The 25,932-nt window shown below is 35.4% G+C and overlaps 1 protein-coding gene and 1 long non-coding RNA gene across 21 annotated transcripts in view; one reads left to right on the top strand and one right to left on the bottom strand.

Moving 5' to 3' along the window:
* Positions 1 to 18: 18 nt before the first annotated feature.
* Positions 19 to 24,569, bottom strand: LOC141386294 (uncharacterized). Its single transcript, XR_012407995.1, has 3 exons — positions 24,329 to 24,569; positions 2,589 to 2,665; positions 19 to 2,491 (listed from the first exon to the last, which is right to left on the bottom strand). It is a non-coding gene; the product is annotated as an uncharacterized lncRNA (long non-coding RNA).
* The window catches only part of pex5la (peroxisomal biogenesis factor 5-like a), a 139,268-nt gene continuing 137,897 nt past the window's right edge, over positions 24,562 to 25,932 (top strand). For all 20 annotated transcript variants that reach the window (XR_012407991.1, XR_012407988.1, XR_012407990.1 and 17 more), the window contains exon 1: positions 24,562 to 24,936. Coding sequence is in view for 8 of the 20 variants with exons in the window: in XM_073954193.1 (XP_073810294.1) it covers positions 24,916 to 24,936 (21 nt within the window). In the remaining 12 variants the exon portion in view is untranslated. The remainder of the gene's footprint in view (positions 24,937 to 25,932) is intronic.

The raw sequence follows: 25,932 nt of genomic DNA, 5'->3' as shown, positions 1-25,932 counted from the left end.
ATCACTATAATTTGTATTAGCAATAATTATAATTTATTATGCTGAGTTAATTTGTCTATTTTATTGTGACACAACAACAGTTACTCAATTAGGAATTTTTGTTGTTGTTGTTATAGAAACAACTTGAGCAATCAGTAAAGCTACATATTAGCATGACCCCATATTCACTAATATAAACACTGTATATAAATTAGACAACAAAAGCTTAAGTAACTTTGCAAGCACGTCACAATAAAAGCTCAGATCTACACCAAATGATTTTACCTTAGGTCATGAGCTTCAACTGTAGGCCTTGAGCTTTAATGGAGGTGAACGGATGAGAGCCGAGAAGCATATTGGCACAGAAAGCCATTGAGGCAGTAACCACCACACATTATCAACTCAGGGTTGACCCAGCGAGCAGTATTACTATAAGTGGCAATATAAATGTAAATAAGATACTTCAACTTAGAGACTGGTAAAGATGGAAACAATTACTCAGTCCTATTACATGTGAAAATAAAAAACACAACACAGTTGACAATATGATTATTTCAGATTTATGGCTTCTATTATGATATCTTATGGCAATGAAATGTCGCGCACATTGATGTGATTGCTGCTTTGTATACCTGATTTGATCTCCCGATTGAAGCTAATTTTATTATACACAATAATCATGAGCCTGCTTTGCCCGATATAATTATAAGTCTTTAGAAAAGGGTTTATAGACAGTGGGCTTATAACCAACTCTCTCTCTCTTTTTCACATTATGGCTTATTGCTTTTGGAAGTATTACAACTCTAAAAGTTCATACAAAGAGCAGTCTCAGAAAACGGATCTAACTGCACTTTGGATGTGACCTAAAATTAAATAATTATATCCATGATGAAAATACATGAGGCATTTAAAGCACATTAAAATATTTATATATACTTGTGCAAGTGTTCATCCAAGCATCTCTGGGTTGTGTATACACATTTGTATCAGAACTTGTACATCAGGTTCACAAGAGTTAGAGATGAAAGACACTCGAGTTAAGTTATCCTCTGTGCTTACATTTGCTACCTTAAGATTTCATTTGGATATTCATAATAGACAGCTCCCGTGTGCATAAATGCTTCCTGGCACTTTGAATGCCTTCTGAGAGAGCTGAATACATGCAATTAGATTTGAAGGAGCGTAATAGGACATGCACTTCAAACCTGACGTTCTCTAGCAGCAGAGAGAATCTAATATTTTTTGCCTTTTGGGAGCTGTGAGAAGTTCCACTAAAGCACAACAGTCGGGGGATTATTTGTGAATAAACTGAAAATCTAGAGAGAGAATAAATGAATAATGTAATCCACATTTCTTTTAAATTGACACTTTTACAGAAAACACCATCTCAACTGTTTTTATTGCTCTGCAGTTTCTTTCAAGGCTGTGCAACACATTTAAGCATATGTTGAGACTTAGTTCAACATATGTAGAGGATAGTTCAGAAAAGTGAAATAACCAATTAACTAAATACCTACTAATTAACCATCACATCTTCTTTGCATTGAGTTGATCTGGTTGTTGATTTTGGCATGTGGAATTTTGATCCACTCTTCTTCAGTGGCTTTGGGAGGTTTCTTAATATTGAACACATTCGTGTATATGCTGATCCAGAGCATCCCAAACATGCTCATTGGGGTGATATGTCTGGTGAGCCTTAGGGTTGAAAATGCTGAATGTGAAGGTCCTGGGATGGTGTGGTTACATGTGTTCAGACATGTACAGTTTTGAGGCCGGTTGTGCAGAATGTACTGCCAAATTCTCTGAAAGACGTTTGGAAACAGCCAACACAGGCTCATTATGGATACGTACCCCATCTACATTCCTGGAGAGTGCAAATTATGTAGCCTGAGGTAAGTATGGCTGCATTTCATCTTTGAAATGAAGCTACGAGTCAGTATGATGACGCTGACAGCATATATTCCTTTTAGCGCTACCAGCTGGCCACTTACTTCTGTATGGACAGCTTTTCTAGTGTTTGCCCATTAACTCGCCACATATGCCGATGGACTTGGAAGCTCAGCTGACCGCAACAACAGGGTTCAAGTCCAGTGAAGAAGGGTTCCAGGAACCAGGAAAAACAAAAGTAAAAATAAATATATAAAGAACAGGCTGAAAATGTGGTAAAATCAATCGACTGCTTTTCTTTTTCTAGATTGCTTTTGAAAATACTATCGGTTGGGTTTTGGGATGAGGGTGGATAGTTGTGTGGTTCAGTCTGTCAGACAGTTAGTCGACAGCAAATTGGCCTGGTTGGCTGAAGTGTATATTGCGCCTTCTGGTGGATTTATGCAAGAAGGATGTGCGAGAGAAATTTGAGATAATCAGAAAGCATTGTTGGCGTAATAGCCTTGTGGTTAGCATGCTGAAATATAGTGCACTAGCACATCAGTGCGTCCCAAGTTCAAATGCCGGCTCAAAGACCCCCCTCTCTCTCTCTCCAACTTTGCTTCTTGTCTCAATACTGTCCTATCTAATAAAGGCAAAAAGGGCAAAAATAAATTGTAAAAAAAAAAGCATACACATCGGCCTCTGGTAGATTTACAAAACAAAACTGCAAGCAGACTTACCTCCAGTTACGTATTTCACTGTCCCCAGAAATTTAGACCTAGCTACGTATCCATAATAAGCCTGGGTTGGAAATGACCTATGGTAGAGAAATGCACATTCAATTCACAAGCAACAGTTCTGGTCGACATTCCGTCAGTCAGCATGACAATTGCACACATCCTCAACTTTCAACATCTGTGGCATTGTGCTGTGTGATAAAATGCACATTTATTGTGGCCTGCCTAAAGCACCCATAGGCAATGATCATGTTGTCTAATCAGCATCTTAATATGCCACACCTGTGAGTGGGATGGATTATCTTGGCAAAGGAGAACTGCTCACTAATGCCAAGTTCACACTGCTCAGTTTTCGCTGACCATCCTGCAGTATGAACACAGCAGCAACTGAATGCTACTCTAGATAGTCATGTGATCCAACAATTATGAAATTCATGCAGTGTGAAATGGAACTGCACAGTGAGATTTCAGAAATCCTAAAAAAAAATCTTGAAATCCTAGGCTAAAATTGGAGATCATTTATGTGATATGTTTAAATATGATGTTGCAATCAGCGAGACTTCAGACCATCACAGAGAAATGTCAAAACTGTTTTTTATTGTTTATTATAGTGGAATTCTGTGAGCAAAATTGCCAACACAGTTTTTATTTATAAATTTAACAAAATTAAAATAAATTGAAATTGAAATAAATAGGGCCTTTGTCTGCATGGAAAAGGTTCTAGATTTTTGAGTTCAGCTCATGAGAAATGGGAGCAAAAACAAGTGTTTCGTTTATATTTTTATTGAGTGTATTTATATATTAATTTATTAAATCATTGAATGGCTTTATAATTGTTGATTTATATTGTTCTCTTCATAAAAACAACAAAGCTTTGATTTATTTTTCTCTTTTTTTCCCAACTCTAGAGCTTCTAAATCTGTTTCTCAAAACCATCTGAACCAGATCAATTTAAATTGGAAACCAAGTAAAGGCAATCAAAATGCAATCAGTTTAATCTCCGTGTTATTCCGCAACACCAAGTAAAGCCCTCTGTTTCATCCAAGTGGTTTGATTGAATGGTTCAGTGCGGTCATCTGGAATGGTGACTGATAAGCACTAGACAGTTGGCCGGGCATAACTTGACCATAATTAGCATTAAGCGAATGCTCATTCACCCCGTACAACATTCTAATTTATGGATTGTGCAATAAAGGATCAACTGGTTGTGCAATAATTCCAATTACGCTTGTAATGCTGAGTCACTGAAGAAGAATAATGGGAAACCATCTGCTCCATGAGTACAGTAATGCACACAGTACATTAAAGCACATAACAGGAGAAGGTGTGAAGGAAGACTTCAATAATTCACTGCTTATTCAATTTGTGGAGGTTAAGTGGGTTAACTTTTATAGTTGGCAGTGCAGAAACCTTCAGTAATGCATGAAACACTGAAGAATGATCTGATATATACTTTCCAAGTGAAAAAGATAAGGAACCTAGGCCGCAGAGAGTTGATGTGCCACAAGACGAAATTGTCACCATTTCCTCTTGTTTGGATTCTCATTTTGTTATTCAAAACATTGAACATTAAATCACATCTTAAATATAAAAATGAAACTAAAAACTTTTAGATGCTCTGTATATTGACATTGTAGATATAAATAATTTATCCAGTGCTTTGGCTTTAGAGTCTCGTTTTTTGTCAGGGCCAAATATTGCAAGTACAAAAAGTTTTGATTTTCATGAGTTTCTTTTTTACATCATATTTGTGGAATGAAATGTTTTCTCAAAGAAGGTTACAACAGAATCTGTTTAAACAACATTATAGAGACTAAAACATCGTTCCTCACTGTGTCATTTCTTTTCTGATAATATCCTCAGGGTGAGATGAACAGACATACTGTAAATTGCCAATACATCAAAGAATGCTTGCTTTAACAAGAGTAACACGTATGCACGCACGCACACACACAAACACACTCACACACACACACACACACACACACATAAAAAGTTTTTTACTGCGTGGCACTGGCAACTATTAAAAGTTTTTAACCATGACAGTGTTGCTGTTTGTTTGTTCTTTCTTCATTTTTGTTTAGGCCTAATTGATTTTAATTATGGTCCATGTCTTCTCTAAATGAAATATATTTATAAATTACACACTGTCATAACAACACAATAAGGTATTTATGTCACAATAACACAATTACTAATTACAGTTTTTTCCAACTGCTTCTCAAAACTGCATCAAATGGCAAATAATACTATCATAATATGTCATGTAAACACTGTTGTTCTAAGTCTAAAGCTTTTTGCTTTTTCATAGGCTTATATCTACAATTCAATGCAATGTTCTGCAGTGAAAATAATCAGCTGAAAGGAGCTGTAAACACCAATGACATAGAAACAGAAAATATTTACAGTTTTTTTTACGATTGTTAAAACTCTAAAATAAAAATTTCCACATAATTTGCAAAATTGTACTCCAAGGAGCAAAACACCGCCACATATTTGCACAACATTACACACAATGTCTGATTGACTCTTTTTGTAAGACATTACACACAGTGATTTGTAAAAAACTACACACATTTCGACACCTTAGACCAGTGGTTCTCAAAGTGGGGGTCGGGACCCCCCGAGGGGTCGCGGGGCAATGAAGGGGGGTCGCCTGGTGATTTCCAAAAATCTATTTATTTTTATTAAACCATAAGAATTAACATATTTTATCCATAACTATACTGAAAATTAAAATAGTCGTTTATAGTTACTATATACTTTATAGTTACTATAGTAGCTTATAGTTACTAGTTCTATTTGATTGCGACCCCTGGGGTAATAACATTATATTAAAGGCAGCAATAGCGTCCGATGCATTTTGATTTTATAACATCAGGTTATACTTTCTGGCACATTTAAAGCACTGACACAAATTTAATTGGTGTGTCTGCGTCATTGCATGCAAGGTTTTTGTATTTATAACCACCTCAGAGGATATTGGGGGTCGCGAGTCACTGGCATTGTTATTTTGGGGGTCGCGGGCTGAAAAGTTTGGGAACCCCTACTTCCTTGTCATTACAAATCCCCGGATTGCCAATGACCACGATAATGAACAAATTAGATAAACACATCCACAAGGTGTGGAAGCACACATGTGCTAATTTGAAAATGCAGCACTCAGGTGTGCTATAAAAGGCAGCAAGTGAGTTCACCTGTATTCATCAAATATGGAAGGAGCTAGAAAAAGAGTGAAAATGAAAGGTGGAGCTCAAAGAGGAAAAGAAGGAGGTAGAGGAAGAGGAAAAGGAGGTAGAGGAAGAGGCCTAGGTAAAGGAAGAGGTAGAGAAGGACTTGAAGAGTTGACAGATCCTGAACAAAGAAGACGAGGACCAAATTTGACTTAAGAAATCCGTGCTACACTTATTGACCATGTTATCAACCATGGACTGACACTGATGGAAGCTGGACAAAGAATTCAACCAAATCTCAGCCGAATTACTGTATTTCTAGAATTGAAATAAATACTTGAAAAATTCAGTCTGCATCATCAGTGTTGTGCAGTGCTCGACAAGTTTATAGTGGGCCTATTTGTGTACATTCTCTCTATATCTCAAACTAATCTTGAAGAATGTGGTGGGTTTGTCACTATTTTGTTTTGTCATCGAAATGATCCCTTACATAACAATGTCTGCCCAAAAATGTAGCACATGCTATTTCCTAAAATTTGTTTTTTTTTTTTTAAAAATGTGTTTTTTATTTATCACAGCAGTGTGAAACTGTCTACAATAGTTTGTGGACTGTGTTGGTTAAATGAAAAATAATAGCATTTACACAAATATGTATATATGTTTTGATTGAAATGTGTATCTTTTAACTGAAATGTGTATGTTTTGACTGAAGTGTGTCATTTTGCAAAAAAAATCTAGGAATTCTGCAAATTGAGTGTGGTGTTTGAATAATTATGATTATATTTAGAAAAAAAGAACATGGTTTTCAAAATTGTGTGTAAACAATTGAAAAAAACTGTATTAGGCCAAACATTACTGGTCTATACAGTAGCATACAACAAAACCATAAACACACTGTATGCAAAAATGTAGAAAACATGTAAAGCAAAAGTGTGTTCTTTATAATACAGTAAATGACACAGTTGTGTCACAATTGCCATCAAGTCATGTGGGCAAAAGGTTGGCCCTCATACACTTTACAGAGAAGACTTTCTCTGTTCTTTTTTAGAGGGGTAGGTACAAAACTACAAATTGTGGATGGGTGATGAACAAGTTTTTTTTTTTTTTTTTTTGGACCAGAACTGTTGTTGACCTATTTATAATATTACTATACTACAGTAAAGCAGTAATTGTTAGTGATCAGTTACAATTGTTTCTGAGTGCTTAAGCACAATTTTGAAATTAAGGCTCATTTTGTCAAAACACTAATTTACACATCCACACACACAAACAGCAGAACACATTAGAAATTTTGCAAAATGAAACACTTCCTTCAAAACTTTACAACATTATAACAAAACACAATTTTGACACCTTACAGAAACACACGCCTCATTCAATATGAATCTGTTTGCTTCATTTACACACTGCTGTTATCAATCTTAATAACTTGTATAATTTTTAACAGACTAATACTGATATAATCTGGGTTTCAGAGGTATTGCTATAAAGTACTGTATTCACCAAAAAGTGATAGTCTGATAGCTAAATATTGCATTATGCTAACAAACCATAAAACAATGTAAAGCTTATTTATTGAGTTCTCTGGTGATGTATACATTTCAGTGTAAAGAAAAAGTCATCCCCTGTCTCCTGTTTACCAATCTTCCTCACTTTCGTGCTTCCTCTTCCATACTGAAGCATTGGCTTACTTATTGTAAGATTAATATTTATAGCTCCTGTAAAACATTTATTAAAGACTACTATTTTTAGCTATACTACTGTAAACATGTTTATTGAAGACTAATAGTTTATACCTATTGCTTTTTTATTGTGGTTCCAGCTGACTGGTGTGTCTGCAGTTTTGCAGCAGTGTGTGTGCACACCCGATGGCTGTGTTTAACCCATGGTTCATGTGTGTGTTCATTTGAAAGCCTTTGCTTTACAGTTTTTTAGGATTGCTTACACACTAAAATTAAAAGTAGTACACTATTAGCAAAATATTACACACAAGTATCAAAACATCAGCCCATATTTGCACAACTATAAGCACATTGTCAACTTAACACTTGTTGCAAAACTCTACACACAGTGATTTGCAAAACACTAAACACACTTAGCATACATTACACACTAAAATCTATCATGAAGTCACTTCCTTGCAATACCAAAGCACAGACTGTCAAATTACTGCACCGTCCAACCAACTTGTTCAACACAGTCGTCAGGTGTGCAAACACTTGTTTGATTTATTGTAGACACACAAATCAGGTGTTTAAGCACTATAAAATGCCAGTTTCAATGAAAACCATCAGGTCTCAATATCAACACTGTCACACACCATAATATATATATATATATATATATATATATATATATATATATATATATATATATATATATATATATATATATATATATATATATATATATTCAAATGAAGCAAATTTATGGAGTGCCTTTCGAGCACAATTTTGAAAGGGTGAAAAGATTGTGGCATGATTATGCAGAGGTATGTATTCACTTTAGCAGTGTGATCTTGCATACTGTCTCATAATCTTTTACTGTACTGTAATACTAGATCTCCACTGAACTACACAATTTTGCCTGACACTGTTCTTCAGGTAGTTTTACGAATAGATAGAGAGGAGATATAGCATGAGTTTGATTACGTAGATGATGGTGTGTTCAACCTGACGTGAACACGGAGTAGAAGAAACATCATTGGCCACAGGGCTATAGTCAATGTCCCAGGGCAACATGGGGGAAATATACAGTAACACTCTGTGCAGCCATTACAAAGAATGGGGTCCTCCACTGCCATGACCATATGGGCCCTAACAACACAGCACATATACTTACATTCTTGGACCAATTGCACAACATAACAGCAGCAAATCAAATCGATCATACGCAATACATTGTTATCTGGGACAATGTGTCTTTCCACCGTTCTGCTCTGGTTCAGAACTGGTTTTAGCAACATCCACATTTTACCGTCTTATATCTTCCACCATACTCTCCATTCCTCAACCCTATAGAAGAGTTTTTCTCAGCATGGTGGTGGAAAGTATATGATCTTCGTCTCCAAGCTGAGTTACCCCTCATCCAAGCCATGGAGGAGGCCTGTGACCAGATGGAGGTAGCAGCAATACAAGATTTTACATTCAAGACACTTCTTTCCAAGGTGTCTTGCTAAGGACAACATTGCAATTGATAATTCTCATGCCAGATCTATCTTACAGTTCAATACGTAAAGTGACATGTTACAGTACTTTGAATCTTCATGCCAACATGTTGGACATGTTGAGGAATAAATGAGTTTCTTCAGTGTGCAGCATTGTTCTTGAGTAGTGTTTGGTGAATTTACTTTATATTTGTACTTTGTTGATGGTAGCTTACTCTAATCATAGGGAAGTAGAAGTGCTAAAAGTGTTTTAGGTTTATCACAGCAGTGTGTAACTCGTGCAAACAGTGTATAGTAAATGTGAAAATGTGTGTTTCTTATGGTAAAAAAGTGTGGTTTTTAAACAGAAGTCTATAGTTTTTATAAGAGTGTTTAATTATGCAAAGGATCTGTAATGTTTTGCTAATTGTGTGGTTGGGCTAATTGTGTGTACTGTTTTGAAAACACGGGCCCTGTTTTGAAAATCGTGCTTAAGCAATCCAAAAAAACTTTAAAATGGCAAGGGAACTCCATCATAAAAAATAGCCCGTGTCAAAAGCATCCAATTGTATTTAGTGATTTGCATATCACTGTGTGTTATGTTTAGCAAAAAGTGTGAAGCTGACAATGTGCTTACAGTTGTGCAGATTTAGCCTTGTGTTTTGCTCCTTGATTCTACGGTTTTGCTTATTGTGGGAAAAGTTTAATTTTAGTGTGTTAGCAATCATGAAAAACTTTAATAAATTAGTGTTTCCATATTTGAGCAGTGTGTGAGATCTGGTGAATAAGTGTAACATTTTGATTAGTTGTGTTTCGAAAAGCATAGCAAGTCACTTGTTTGAAGTAGAGCATTGTGTGTACAGTTTTGAAAAAAGTGTTAAACGCAATTGAAAACGTATGCAAAATAGAGTTCAAGGCTGAGAAATAGCTTCTGATTTTGGAGATTTGCTGTGTAGTTTTGCATTTTGAGTGAGAGCTTTCAGAAATCATGTGACATGTAAAGATTTTAGGTGTAAGCAGTTGAGAAAAAACTGTAAAATAATGAATGTAAGGTTTGTTCATGACGGTAGAGCTGTTATTGTACCACCGACGATAAATACATTCTCATAAACTTTTTTAATGTTTATTATTCTCAACTAGAGTGTGAATTGAATGTTTAGAAAAATAAAATAAAACAATTATAATACATTCTTATTATTATTCATTTATTCATTCATTTTCTTTTCAGCTTAGTCCTTTTATTACAGTTTTTTCCAATTGTTTTCACACATTTTCTGTAAGCTGGTCTCATATTGTCAGAACTCTACACACAAATCACAAAACACTCATACATTGGGCAAAACCCTTCAATTCTTCTGCAAAATGAAACTCTACGTTCAAAACTATGTGATTTCTTTTCAAAATGGTATTTTGTTTTCAAATGACACACACAAGCCATCACTTCAATAGACAATTATAGGAACATTTGAACACTGATGTGCTTTATGTAAAACACTATGACCACTTCTTCTCCATTGATCATAATAACTTATGTCAGCCTTTTTTGTTCAGTGTTACACTTACTACAGACAGTAGGCCTACAGAAGTGCATTGTAAAATGTTTCAGAGTAATATTTATATATAAAACACAGAAATACACAGTACCAAATATATTTTATTGTCTTTTTCTTACAAAAACTGTGTACACAGTGTTCATCAACCAACACAAAGTTGCACATAACATGGTCTACATATACCATCAACATAAGTTTACTGAATACAGTTACAGTAAAAATAATTATTTTAAAAAACAATAAAAAAATATATAAGGTATACTGTATCCTCTTTTCTTTTTTGGTCTGTCCAAGCAGCGGGGGAAATGTCACCTTGCATGGCGAATTCAGCCATGAAAAGCATCAACTGCTATGGCTTAGAGAAGGGTTATATGTGTGTGTGGATTTCGGTCATACACTTTCCATCTCCAGGCAGAAAAACAATTCCTCAATAGGTTTGAGGAATGGAGAATATGGAGGGAGATAAACAACTAAAAATTGTGGGTGGGCAGTGAACCAGTTATAAACCAGATAGAATCTGATTTCTAAATTGAAATTCTGTGTGACAGGTGTTTACTCATGTGATGAGATAGTATGTAAAGTAGGGCAACTGACTTTACAATTGTGAATAACAGTGTGTTCCTTGTGAAAACAAGAGATATTCTGCATGAAAATTGCGCAGAATGCAGAGAATTGTGTGTAGTGTTTTGAAAAAAGTGTGTTTTAAACCTGCAATTTGAGTGTAAAGCAGGAATTGTGCTTGTAGTTTAGCAGAATTGGTTCAGGGGGTTGGTGCATCAGTTACATGTTGTAGTCATTGTGTGTGAAGTACAAGTAATTGTGTGTAAACAATTGGAAAAAACTGTAATCTGGGGTCGCCACAGCGGAATGAAAAGCCAACTTATCCAGAATATGTTTTAAGCAGCGGATGCCCTTCCAGCCGCAACCCATCTCTTGGAAACATCTATACACACTCATTTACACTCATACACTACGGACAATTTAACCTACCCAATTCACCTGTACTACATGTCTTTGGACTGTGGGGGCAACCGGAGCACCCGGAGGAAACCCACGTGAACCGTGCCAATTGTGCAGACCAAAATAGAAATGTGTTTGGAGATGCCAAAAAGTGATGAACATGGCTGCTTCCTGTTAACAGTCAGGTCTAAGAGATGCGATAGGTGTTTTTTTTATTTTATTTTATTTTATTATATATTTTTTATTTCCTGGTCATATGATTCCTTGATGCTTGTATATTTTTAGCCCAAATAATCTGAGATATTGCACATTAAAATTAACCAACTCTAAACAGGAAGGTGCCGGGTTCATCACTCTTCGTAATGACTTTTTGTGACATATAACAAATTTGCAGGTGTGTGACCAAATTGATGATGTTTTCTCAGTTTGATTGTGTTTTTCTGTTTGAATTTGTTTTCTTAACTTACAGCACATTTGATCTCTCTCAGCCACCGTAATGTTTATCAATGGCTGTACAAGCACATTTTCCTTCCATTTATACACACTGATATCAGATAATGAAAGAAACAGGAGTATTATTAGGCAGAGCTTTATTGCTATGCTGTTAGTTTTATTTGTTTGCTTGTATTATTTGATGTTTATTGCAATATAATTGTTCTGTGAATAGCTAAATTTTTCAGCAAGTATATTTTACACTGCATAAAGCAGTAATAAAGTCCTAATTGCTCAGAGGCTACTTTACATAACAGTCAGTGTTACATGCATGCCTTTACGCTGCATCACAGGGAGAAACATTCAGCACTCTTGGGGAAGCCAAAGCCATGAAAATGAAGGGCAAGGCATTGTCACAGAAACAGAGGGAGATTAAGAGGCTGTCAAATCTACCAGCTTTGGCCAGTTCGAGTTTACATAATGATGTTGTCTCTTCTTTCTTCCCTTTGTAGCAGTTTCAGGTATTCCAGATGAGCCACCTTCTGTCCCCCTCTTTACTAATGAGAACATTCCCTTGTTATTTTCTGCCCCAAACTATGGTGTGATTGTGTAACATACATCTGCATTCAAACACTTAAAATTCAAGATGATGGAGTAACACTTGAACAAATCCTGTCTTAATTTGCATGGACAGCATACAGCTGTTCAAGACAGCATAATGAGCAGTAAAAGTACATGGCTTGAATCATCGCAATGATCACCTCCTTTCATTTTGTTTGTTAAAATAATTCAATAAACAATTAAAAAAGTATTTATATATTGCTTTGTCAGTTAAAAGTACTTTTATTGTTCATCTATGTTAACATGTATATTATTTACATTTACATTTACATTTAGTCATTTAGCAGACGCTTTTATCCAAAGCGACTTACAAATGAGGACAAGGAAGCAATTTACACAACTAAGAGCAACAATGAATAAGTGCTATAGGCAAGTTTTAGGTCTGTAAAGTCTAAGAAGGGAAATATTAGTAGTATTAGTGTTTTTTTTTTTTTTTTTTTTTTTTTTTGGTACAGTTAGTGTGATATTCAGAGAGGCAATTGCAGATTAGGAAGTGTAGTTGAGATTAAATAGTTGAGTTTTTAGTCGTTTCTTGAAAGTAGCGAGTGACTCTGCTGTTCTGATGCAGTTAGGGAGTTCATTCCACCAACAGGGCAGATTGAGCGTGAGCGTTCGCGAAAGTGATTTCTTCCCTCTTTGGGATGGAACCACGAGGCGACGTTCATTCACAGAACGCAAGTTTCTGGAGGGCACACAGATCTTCAGAAGTGAGCGCAGATAAGAAGGAGCAAGGCCAGAAGTCACTTTGTAGCCAAACATCAGAGCTTTGAATTTGATGCGAGCAGCAACTGGCAGCCAGTGCAAACGGACTAGCAGCGGAGTGACATGTGCTCGTTTAGGTTCATTGAAGACCACTCGTGCTGCTTAGTATATATTATATTATATGTATATTATACATGATACTGTATGTAAGCGCATGACATCACTGTTTTCACAAAATCACCATTTTTACACGAAGACAATAATTGTAGTTTTCAGAAACTTTCACATTGCAACCAGTTTTTTTTTTTTTACTTTTAATTTCCAGCCAACCAATTCACACTTTTACGAAAATTGAAAATTATTACTGTTTTAATGCACCACATAGCGAAGGAAAAGAAAATTAAAGGATGTGGAAAGTCAAATAAAATTTGAAATAACTAATTTATTTGGAGTTGAGATTGGGAGGTCTAAGACTAAAGTAAAGAAGAGTACTGTAACAAACAAAAAAATACTATGTTTAACCTTTCAACTTAGTCCATGGTAGTACAAATAACGTACCCTAAGGAACAGATTTGTACCTGTGATGAAGGTACAAAATTGTATCAGCAAGCTACAAAAGTCAGCGGTACATTCTGGTTGTCCAAGGCACAAATAATGTTCTTAAAGATACAAACTACAGTGGTACAAATTAGTTTTTTTTTTTTTATTTTAAGTGAAGTTTATTAATAAACAAATCACTTGCTTATGATTGTTCTCAGCTGTTCCAGCATCAGCTCATGATCGATTATCCAATCAGATGACTCCTAACTCACTATAAATAACCAGAGTTTTCTTATCGCAATATCTTCGTCGAGATCTACCTGAGCTCAAACTCCCCTCTCGCCCTACAAATGACAGGGAGCCCTGGGACAGCATGCCAAACAATCTTTATTATCAATCATCAAGTGTAAACTCTTGAAAGTACAATGCTGTTCCATAAAAAGGTACTGCCCCAGTGACAAGGGTTTGTACCTTCCTTGGTACAACGTCTGAGAGTCTACCAATTTCAGAAAACACAGCATACATTTAGGCCTTATTTGGCTTCAAAAACAGGCAACATATAACCCACAGACGTGTGAACCTCTCATCTTTATCTTTAATCTTCACTAGCACATAAAACCTCTTGTTAGAAAGTAATTTCGTCTTTCAGAGTTCATAATAGTTTAAAAGGTGATGATAATAGTTTGTTCATGTTTTAGATTGCTGAAAGAATCATTTGCTCCTTTGTTTTTTCTGACTTCTCTTTAGTTTTTTTGTGCTTCCCTCTTGCGTTGGTCTGTTTCTGAAAGGATCTTGTTTCAGAAACACTTCAATGTGCGCGTCAAGTAGTTTGTTATTTCAAATATAGACATGTGGTAAGTGCATGTGAGCTCTCTAGGCACTTTTAGACGGCCTCGTAAAACAAAAACAGGAGGCAGCAGATTTTGTTCTTCTTGGCTTTGTGGCTGTTCATCAAGACGATGACAAGGTTTGATTGAGCTCAGTTCAACCATGGCTCATTATTATATGTATATATTATTACGGTGTAATGTCTTGTCATGTTTTAAAAATTGCCAGTTTCTTCGTTTTCATTCTCCTGGCTTGTTGCAGGAGCGAGTGATGTATCTTTGTAAACCAATAGCATCCAGTTGCGTGTCTAACTACCTATTTTGGTACCCTATTGTTGTGCTAGGTACCCTTTGCAAAGGGTACTCAAAAGTGGTAGGGTACTGTACCTTTTGACAGTGGAAACAGCCATAAAAGGGTACTGAACTGAACTGTACCGTACCACTCAATAGAAACAGGCCATAACACCTAAACAAAATCATCAATCAATCAAACAGAATCAATCAATCAATCAAAAAATCAATCAATCAATCAATCAATCGATCAATCATCCACCCCCCCCCCCCCACACACACACACAAATGCACACTTAAAGTTTTATAGGCCTGAGCAACAATCAGCCTGTATAAAGCAGCCAGATGATTTCCCAAGACACAGCAGAGAGACAGATAACTCCAACATAACAAACATAAGGTTGTAACACTGCTGCTTGTGTGCTAAAGATCACCAGGCTACAGTAGATATTAAGATATTGACCTTTGGATAGTGTCATATGATTTAATTTCATGATTTTTGTAGTAAATGTTGGCGCTTTATCATCTCAATTTTCAATGGTTTTTATTTTATGGGATTGATCAGGATATTCTTCAAAAAGTCTTTAGTCTTCCTTCAGTTTCATTAAGACAAAGAAAAGCATCCATTTTTTTTCACTTACTACCAGTATGTGTATATAGCCCTTATTGCTTAAAGTATATATACTCATACTGTATATACATACAAGTAGTTCCTTTTGTATTTAAGCACAGGAAAATAATAACCCAAACCCTAAAACCAAAAACAAAAAAGTCTGCTCTTTGGAAAATTGAATCTTTAATACTACACATTTATTTTGGATTAACTGAATCTTGCTGGCAGATGGTGGAGATAAAGATCTGGCTCAAGAAAGCAGCTGATCTTATATTTTGTAAATCGGGAGATCATGTCCTGTTACTTCAGTGTAAGTGTGGCCCCAGAGAACAGCTATTTTTTGTCACCGTGTTCTGAAGGCTTCCCATGGGCCCGTTCGTCTGCCTCTCCTTAAAGCAACTTTGCTTATGTTGACATAACCTCAGTCTTTGTAAACAAACACTTGTCCGAAGCAAAAAAAAAAAAAAAAAAAAAACACACCAATGATTTCCGGGAAACAAATTTTGACAAGATTTTGAGAACGAACCAGTTACAGATTTGCTGAACCATAGGCTAAGCGAAAAGCTTTGTCCCTTAAGGCCTAGCCATTGCTTTGTAGTCATAACACTGGAACACTCTATAGAAAACACTCCGAAATTAATCCCACAGCTGGCAACATGCCAGCATTTGCAAATTATAAAGTAGCCTCATTTATTGTCTTGCACTTTTCAGTGCTGTTTGTAATATATTTCATGTGTCTCTTGTAATATCTTCCTTTCAGATCCCTTTCACCTTAGCGCTGGGCTTTTGTACCTCAGCTGCTGTAATAAAGAATGTTGTCCCGACATGATAATTCATCATGTAGATTGGACTGTATATCAGGGTGTTCCTGTTGCTCGTGTTTAAAGTATCTGCGTTTTTCAGCTTGTGAGCAGAGCGTACAGCAGCCAACATGTATTTGTGCTTCCAGTGCAATGTCAAATATTGTTCGCTCTGGTCTTAAAAAGTTTTCTTACCTCTTGAAGCAGGCCAACAAACGTGTCACCCCATAATTAATTGCCGGTTGCTAAGGACTAATCATGACTAATTGCCTGTCCAATTTTGTCTCTCTATCACAGCAACATGTACAGGCTTGTGAGTCTTAGGGGACAGAACAGAAGCCGTCGGCTATCAGAATGAACCAATGATGGGATTTTCCTCTTTGTGCTTCTAGTTGGATGAAAGTTGTTGATGCAGAAAGGTCAGTGATGCTGTTTTTCTTACCCTATCTTTTCATTTATTTTAAAAATACACATTCTAACTTACATTGACTATATATATAGATAGATAGATAGATAGATAGATAGATAGATAGATAGATAGATAGATAGATAGATAGATAGATAGATAGATAGATAGATAGATAGATAGATAGATAGATAGATAGATAGATAGATAGACTATTTTTTACTTTAGATATATTAATATGTACTATACTGTTATAGTATGTGCTATAAACATAAAAAAGAACATTTTTTTGCTGTAGGTATGCCATTAAAACACAGAATCTGTCCATTGTTTTACTGCAGGTATATTATTAAAACACAGAACATTTCCACTTTTGTTGGTATTCTCCTAAAAACACAGAAAACAAATGTTTTTAATATAAAAACCCTTAAATTAATATAAAATGTTTAGTGTTTTTTAACAGATGTTTAACCATCAAAAATGTGATTTATTTATTTATTTATTTATTTATTTATTTATTTTTGTGGACACACTGTCAATTAATGGAAGTTTTCTGTTTTTTTAATTTTAGGTAAAAACTCTGTGTAATGAGCTGCCAGTACATTTTCCCGTTTTTTTACAGATATATTTTTTAAGTGTAACACTTATACTGGATGTGCTGTAAAATTGATGCAATTGTACTGCTTTCATAATGAAAAAGCCAGATTGATGCTTATGAATGCACATCCACCATATATGTAGAAATTCAAAAGAAAACAGTGATGTCCAGCCAAGAAAAAAAATCATATTTTGTCCATTATTAAAATAGTTGTGCTTGGAAAATATGTGCTCTATGCTTCCACTGTTTCTTTTCTATAACCAAGGAAACCTTCTTGCTATGAAATGTGCATAAGAATGTCTGCTAATATAATACAAGAGAGAAAGTAATTATGTAATACACCCAAATAGCTTCACAATTATGCATTTACTTGGATGATACGATGGCGCTAGTGCGCTCAACACACACCAGCTATAGGTGGAGTTGAGGGACAGAGATAGAGCCAATTTAATGGACGGGGATGTTCGGGAGGCCATGATCAGTAAGGGCCGATGGATGGAAATTTGGCCAGGACACCAGGGTTACACCCCTACTCTTTTTTTTAAAGTGTCATGGAATTTTTATGACCACAAAGTGTCAGGACCATGTTTTAACTTCTCATCTGAAACACTGCCCTCACTGACAGTATAGCGTCCCCTTCACTGTACTGGGGCATTAGGACTCACACAGACCGCAGGTTGACTGCATTGTGTATATCTTATTTCTTGTGAACTTTTGCTTTAAATTCACTTTATTCACATTGATTTCCACAGTATTTATTTTCTCTAATTTTAATGTCAATGCTTCCAGTTTTCAGCTTTCTTTAATAAATCTTCTTTTGTGTTCAACAGAAAAAGTAAACTCAGGATTAACTCATAATCTATCTTTTTAATTTTTCAATGTTTGTCTCTTGTATTTGATTACCAGCGATTCTTGTGCGCAGTTTCTATTATAAACTAGTTTGCTTTTTTTGGTCCAAATATTTTGTCAGTTAAGTATTTTAACCAAGTTTAGTGACTTTAGATTTTTAGTGTTTAAAACAAAATGATGATGTGATCCTTTTTAAAATTCATGTGTTATACTATTGCAATGTTAAATGATTATTTTTTTATATATATAAAGATTATGTTAGTTCAGGATGTTTAGTGTAGTTTTAGTGACATTTGATCATACCATTTTTTTGGTGGGAATTTTTTTTTTTTTTGTGCGAAAAAATAAGATTAAGAGATTGGAGTTAGGAGAATGTGGTATTGTTTTTTTATTATTATTTGTTTATTACACTTTGTTAAATTTATTCAAAACTTTCTTAAACACTGTTTTCATTCATGCAGTTTTGAATTTAAAAATATATATATATTTTTTTATTTAATTCAAATAGCCACTAGTTGAATACTGTTTACCTATAAATAAAAAATAACAAATAGGGGGTGCTTATACACTGAACAAATTATTTTAACAAAATTGTTACAAACAATTTATATGGTTTGAATAAAAAAAAACATTTAATTTAGTAATGTTTAACCTAACTTGTTTAAATTTAGACCAAATAAATTGTTTACAATCACTTACAGTACCTTAAAAATGTAGTAAATCCAAGGAATCATCTTTGAATTTTTTTTCCAGAGTACCACCCAGTTGTAACCAAAGCAAAAAGCTCTGTGTAAAATATAAAAGCATGATTTTGTGAAAACAAGACATCATGCACATTCATATGACATGCAAATATTTAAAACAGCAGCAATGGTAAACATTTTTTTTTTTTAACAAAATGATATCACCAATACTGACTTGTAATCATACCAGCATTGGTGGCTTTTTTAAAGTGTATTTAATGAATAAAAATATAATAAAAATACCAATTCAACATAAGACATGGTGAATGACACTACAATCTGTACCCATTTAGGTTACAAATGACCGCATTTGCATCATGTTGAATATTAAAGTTTATAGATCACACATACAGCCCAGTGTGTGTTGCAATTGACATTCCAGGAGTTTTAAGGACATTTGTCATAATGATGTTAAAATATGCAAGGGTATATAAATATGTGACTTTGCCAAAATGTGAATCTATTGACTTGAAGCAGTGCAACCGCGTGATGAGGCCTTTGGCCCTCGTTTTTATTGAGGAGACTTGCTTAATGAGGCTAAACATGGTGGAGGTGTTGGGTCATAATGGGGACGGATGCTGCTCTGTCTGGAAGAGGGGAGGCTGTTATTATAATTGATAGCCTTTGCCGCTCACTCCTATTTCAAAGTTCATTAGCAGCGCTGCACTCCGCACGTCAAGCATTCGCAAGGTGGCTTCATGGTTCTCTTCAATGCAAGAGAGATTTATGGACCCAAGATGGATCATCAGGGCTTTAAAAATACACTAGGAAATGAGATCATGGGCTCTAAATCCCTCCAGATCCAGATCCCTCTCAGTCCAACTTCCATTTTGTTTTACTATCATTACTTTGAAATGAAGCAAAGCTGCCATTTACCCCCAGAGAAATACAAAAATACTTCAAACGCATTAAATGGAGCAGAAAGATAATAATAAATTGTCATTTAAAAACAGTGACATTGTTAACATTGCTTCATCACATGCAAAGACTTGAAGCAAATTATGGCAGGGGTATGTGTTAACACCCTATATGTACAGTATACACAATGCCTTACTGTGCTGAGGTGAGTGTGAGGAATTACAGACAGTTAATTATGGCTATGCCGGTGTGCTAGTGGGGAGGTCACGGGCCAACATCTGACTGACAGTACTGTGGATGAAGCCAATTGTGGCTGAAATTTACAAATAGAGTCAGTTTTTATGGAGTCTCTAAGTTTCTATTTAAAGCTCACCCCAAAGAAATCGGTTACTTCTATTTTATGTCCCTTTCAGGCATTCTGTTCACTAAACTGTATGTAAATTTAAACTACAAGACAAGGGTTAGCTGCTAGGGATTACCGAATAAGCTGACATGTACTTGCAAAATTGTTTGTACAGTTGAATGTCTGTGGGGAACCACTAAGACAAAGTGTTAGCAGATAATATAGACAACGATAAAATGTACCTTCAAAATGTGCCTATGAAATCATTCCCTGATAAAACATTAAGTCATTGTCATATGTCTGGTGTGTCTGTGTTGTATTGTATCATGTGATGTTACTGTATGTTGTGCCGTAATCCCTTTGCTTGTGTTTGTCAGTGTCCTCTTTATTCTGTTTCTCGCTATTTTTTAAGGATCATGAGTTCTAGTTGCTGTATCACCCCTGATTGTTATTTGACTAAACATGTCCTGTGTATTTATATCCTTGCTTTAGTTTACTGTCTGGTAGTGTGAACGCTCTATGTTCAATGAGTTTTTGTGTTCCTGTTTCTGTAGTTAGAACAGTTTTGTAAATAAAATAAGTGTTTTTGGTAATCTACGAGTCTGTAGTGCGACACAGATTGTGACAGGCATCAGCTATCTGTCTACTTATTTATTTATTTTATTGGATAAAAAAACTGAGCTTAAGATATTTACAAGTAAATGAGCACAGAACATGAAATGGGTGTGCAACAAAATCTCTAACTATAGTAACGAATGCTAAAAAATTGCAAAAAATCAAGTGGAAGTCTGTGGAAAAGAACACAACTGTTGTAAAAAATGTAAAATTTAGATTAATGTTACTGTAAAAGACTTAATAAATAAAATAAATGTTAATTAGTTAGCAGTTGGAAATATTAATGGCGCAGAAAAGCTAAATATTTTTGTGCAAATTTTCATTAATAAGTATTATATATGGGCATCATGGTGGCGCAGTGGGTAGCAAGATCGCCTCACAGCAGAAGGTTGCTGGTTCGAGCTCCGGCTGGGTCAGTTGGCATTTCTGTGTGGAGTTTGCATGTTCTCCCTGTGTTGGCGTAGGTTTCCTCCAGGAGCTCCGGTGTTCCCCACAAGCCCAAACAAAGACCTGCGGTGTAGGTGAATTGAATAAGCTAACTTATAAAATAAATTTAAGTTCAGAACATAAAAGTAAATGTAGCTTCCTAAAGTTTGGAACTAAAAAATAATTGCATTTTATGATAAGCTGCGCCTTAAATATACGTATAGCTGCAGTTTAGGTTTTAAAAAACTCTGTTAAAAGAACAAAGTGCTATTAATGGCTCCCCTTGTAGTGTCTTAATGTTTAAATACTGATGAAAGCTGGTTGAGGGATTTCACAGAGTCTCACACAATACATAAAGAAGTAACAAGCACTAAAAGCAAGACCTGCTGTTGCTCTTGTCATAACTATTCATTTAAAGCATCAATGGCGAATGAAATTAGCTTTCAAACTTTGGTCTGGTAGGCAGACAGTATTCATTACAATGATATATAGTCCAAGAATCTCTCTTCCTTTTTTCGCTTAGTTACGTAAATTTTGACTCAGGGACAATTTGTATTGGGTTGATGCTTTCACTGTTTGTTTGTTTTTTTACGATCAATAATCTAGCAAGATCATTTGTCTTACGTTACACAGACAGTAGTACACAACTGGAAACAGGACAAAAGATCACTCAGATTAAACCTCCACAAGCACTGAAGAATCATTTTTGATTTAGTAGTGCAATTATAGACAATATGAAACCAAGCTCTCTTTTTTTAATGAGTACAGGATGTCTACGAAATCCCTGCAGTGTACTGAGTTACAACTGACAATTAGACTGACAATTATGGGAGTTCCTCCTGATTAGTTTAATCATATCTGACACATTGAATATCAAAAATAAATAAAATATTGTGGAGTCTAAACTTGATATTGTTCAGGGAAAGTTCCTGACGAGCGGTGCTGAGTAGATTACTTACAAATTGTAGCCTGATAGTGATTATTCTACTATATGATTTAAACTGTAATTCTATGTCAGTTGTATTTTAAGTAACCTAATCTGACTACTTTTGAATTACTTAAGAGCAGCGGTAGACAATATCGGTTCTGGAGAACCACTGTCCTAGAGAGTTTTGATCCAGTTTGATAAAAACCCAAGCATTCAAGACCTTAACACTCAGACCTTGAACTTGCCTGATCTTGCCTATCCTTGCTTTAGACCAAATAACATTCGTTTACTTTATAACTGCCATTAGCGTCATTATTTTATAGATTCTTGAGGGTATCTTTGAGTTCTTGGAGGAGTGAAGCATCTCAACACAAATACTGGGGTGCCTCAGGGCTCAGTTCATGGACCCCCTTTAGTCCCCATCTTCATACTATCACTGGAATATATCATTTAGAAAAATGCATTTTCATATCACTGCTATGCTTATGATACCCAACTCTACCTTTCTAACAAAATACATATCTTGTTAGATGAAGGACCGTCACCTTCAATTCAACCCTGCCAAATCAAAACATCTTTAGATTTTAGCCTATCAAAAGCTTAATCGCACCTTCTCCATCAAGTTTGGCTTCTTTCAAGACAATCAGAAACTTTTAAGACCACCCTTAAAACTGACCAGTCCTTAAAATTTGCCTAGTGTAGTATTAGAAATATTGGGCCTGTCCTTGTTGCACAAATCCTTAAGGTTCCACCAATAACTAGCACCTAATATTTTATCTCTATTCTATTTTTTATCTCTATTTCATTATACATTGTATGTTTTATTCCTTATTTATTTATTTAAAAAAATTAAGTAGTCCATAAAATGTAGCTTTAATCAGATTATAAAAATTACCGACTGACTGACTGACTGACTGACTCAATGAATACATGTAGTCAAATCTAATTAGTATTACAGTACATAATTCGTTCTTTTTGACAGACTTGGTGGTGTTGGCTGTTGGGGGTGAAGGAATGAGTAGTGTTATCTCAGTTTAGCACTAGCACTTTTTGTAGATAAATAAATATTTGCGCAAAAATAACCTTATTCTTCGTTTTATTTATGCAATTCAAGTGGCAGGAAATTAAAAGCAGAATACTGAAATCAAATTCATTAAGACCTAAAACCATAATTTAATAAACTTGATATAAAAGCATACATTTTAAACTAATTTAAAAATGTATTTTAAAAACTGTTTATGCTCACAATGATGTCACATCCGTGTTCTCTGTTTTTGTTTTCCCCAGAGCTCACTCAGACCTATTGATGTAACAGCATTCACTTTTTCCATTTGTCCTGGTTTGTTTGCAAGCTTGGAGTGTCACTGAGTGACATCAGTATTCCCATCCAAGCCTGGAAAACCCTTACTTGGAGCTAAACTCCTCTCAGCCATAAACCATAGATCTGTCACTGACATCACATGTCCGTATAACCAACAGCAGGCCAAACAAACACAGACAGCAAACACAGGTGGATCTTTAACTCTCATAAGGGATTAATGATGATGCTGTTTTGTTGACAGAAAAAAAAAACCCCTCTTAGACAGCTGCAGACTGATCAAGAGCACAATACTCACCAAACCCATGAAACCTCTCAATAGATTCAGTTGTACTATATTATAGCAGTACTGTATATGTAAAGGCTCTGGAATGGAAAAAAATATAGCCGGGTCTTACTTTTTTTAACAGCTAGGGATCACATTTATCATACTCAGAGTGTTGTAAAAAAAATCCTGCTGCTGACAATTTATTTGAATAAATGAAGAAATCTATTCTTGCCCACTCTTATACATATTTCATTAATCTAATCACCATTCTTTATTAACTGAACAGAGGGCATATTTTTCACTGACAATAAAGGAGCTGCTCTATTCTGTAGAAGAGATTCATACTTTATAAAGGAATTTTATAATTTTATGGTTATATACTAAATGTTTACTAATAGAACTGACATTTGTCCTGTGATATCATTCATTAGCACATAATACAGTACAATAAAAACATTGTAAGTTTAGCTGATTATTTCCAGTACACAGTTTTATATTGTGAAAACATTATTTTCCTTTTTGCACTAATGATGTAAGCCAGAAATGCATTTTATTATTTTAAAACAAACATTAGAAACAAGCATTTATTAATTGGCATGTTGTTAATAAGCTTGTTTATAATAAGTATTTCTTCCCATCAACACACTATTATGTAATAAAACAAATGGAAGTGGCGCCTCCTTGCTCCGAGGCAGAGAAGAACAGCACACGAAGAGAAAAATCGAGACATTCACCTGATTTAGTGTCTGGTTGAACAAAATAACCACGAGAACACCTGGACTGAGCATCTGCGCGTGCAGCGACGCTCCCGTGAATGACGGAACCGACTCCGCCTAAATTCTCTTGGCTGGAGAGAGGAGGAGACAGTCGGTAAGGAGAGAGAGAGAGAGAGAGAGAGAGAGAGAGAGAGAGAGAGAGAGAGAGAGAGAGAGAGTCTGATAAAGGAGGGAGGAATTGCTGAAGAATCAGACCAACTACGATAAAAACCCCTCAGAGCCACACTGAGGCTTTGATTATGACGTAGGCAAGATTCTCGAGCGTTCAGCGCATCCGTCGCGCGCCTCAGCAAGTTGGTGAAGAGACTCGCCGGCGCGCGTGAAGCTCGGAGCGGCTGCACTCAAGCCTCCTCACCCTATAAAGTGCGTCGGTGACGAAAGCAAATTCAGCACTTAGTCCACGAGACAGCTCCAGTGCGACGACTCCCCAAACTGGACTTTCAGTACTTTCAGAACACTCTTGCGCGCATGAACAGTAGAAGTCTCCTCATATTTCTTGTGTTCATCTAACTGTGATCTGGGACCTTTTTTATTCTCCACTAAATATGTACCAGGGGCATTTGCAGGTAAGACTCTGTTCATATCAGCACTTTTTATTTTACATTTTGTGTTTGCTGTTATTTTGTATTGTTTCAGTTCCACCGAATTGCATGTGATCAGTGCATAAAAGCACGTGCTGTATGAGATAAGTTGGATTTTATCCTTCTCCTGAAGAGGCTTGTTTGCTGTTGATGTGTATTGTGTTCATTCTAGGATATTAGATATGTTAATATCTAGTTGAAATGATAAGTTATGAATACTTATTGTCTGATAATTTTACAAAAAATCTAAGTTCTAGTGTCAGTGTAGCTAAAGGATGCAGATGACCAAGATAAGTAAAAGGCAAACATAAAAACTGTTTTCTTTTTTAAAACACTTGTGTTCTGAAAACAAGTCTGTTTTTTTTTACTCGTACATTGTGTAATATCACCACCAATAGTGAATTTCCCAACACTTTTTGTATCACTCTGGAAATAATAAATAGGCCTACACAGTTGAACTTCAAGAAGCAATCCATAAATCACATTATGTGGAAAATAAGACCCACCAGGGTCTTTTGAACCTCTATATGCTTTCAACAGCCACAATGGCGTTTGATTGTGTTATGTTTGATTAAGATCTCTTAATTATGTAACCACAACAATAAAGCTTGCAGCGCTTTGTCTACCAAGTCTTACAACTTCTAAGTAATTTACCAGCTGAATATTTTATGACTTCTATAACTGCTTCATGGGAAACCAGAGTAGTATTTTGATACTCTTTGTCCTTATGTCCACTGATGTGTCTTCAGTTACATCATATCACTCATATAGTGATTGCTTCACATGTATTATAATGAGAATAATTCTTAAAACGGGAAATCACTAAATGAATAGACACTCATGTTTTCATGTATATAAAACATATGTGTCCAATTAAATTTGAAACAATGTTCTTCCTGCAACTTTGTACAAAAATAATTGTTCCGGTGTGTTATTAATGTTCCAGGAGATAGAATATAGATGTGTTTTCAGCACAAAGGT

Source organism: Danio rerio, chromosome 6 (assembly GCF_049306965.1).
Source record: "Danio rerio strain Tuebingen ecotype United States chromosome 6, GRCz12tu, whole genome shotgun sequence".
NCBI lineage: Eukaryota > Metazoa > Chordata > Actinopteri > Cypriniformes > Danionidae > Danio > Danio rerio.
The sequence above is the reverse complement of the archived record's forward strand: the minus strand, read 5'-3'. Positions and strand labels throughout refer to the sequence as shown.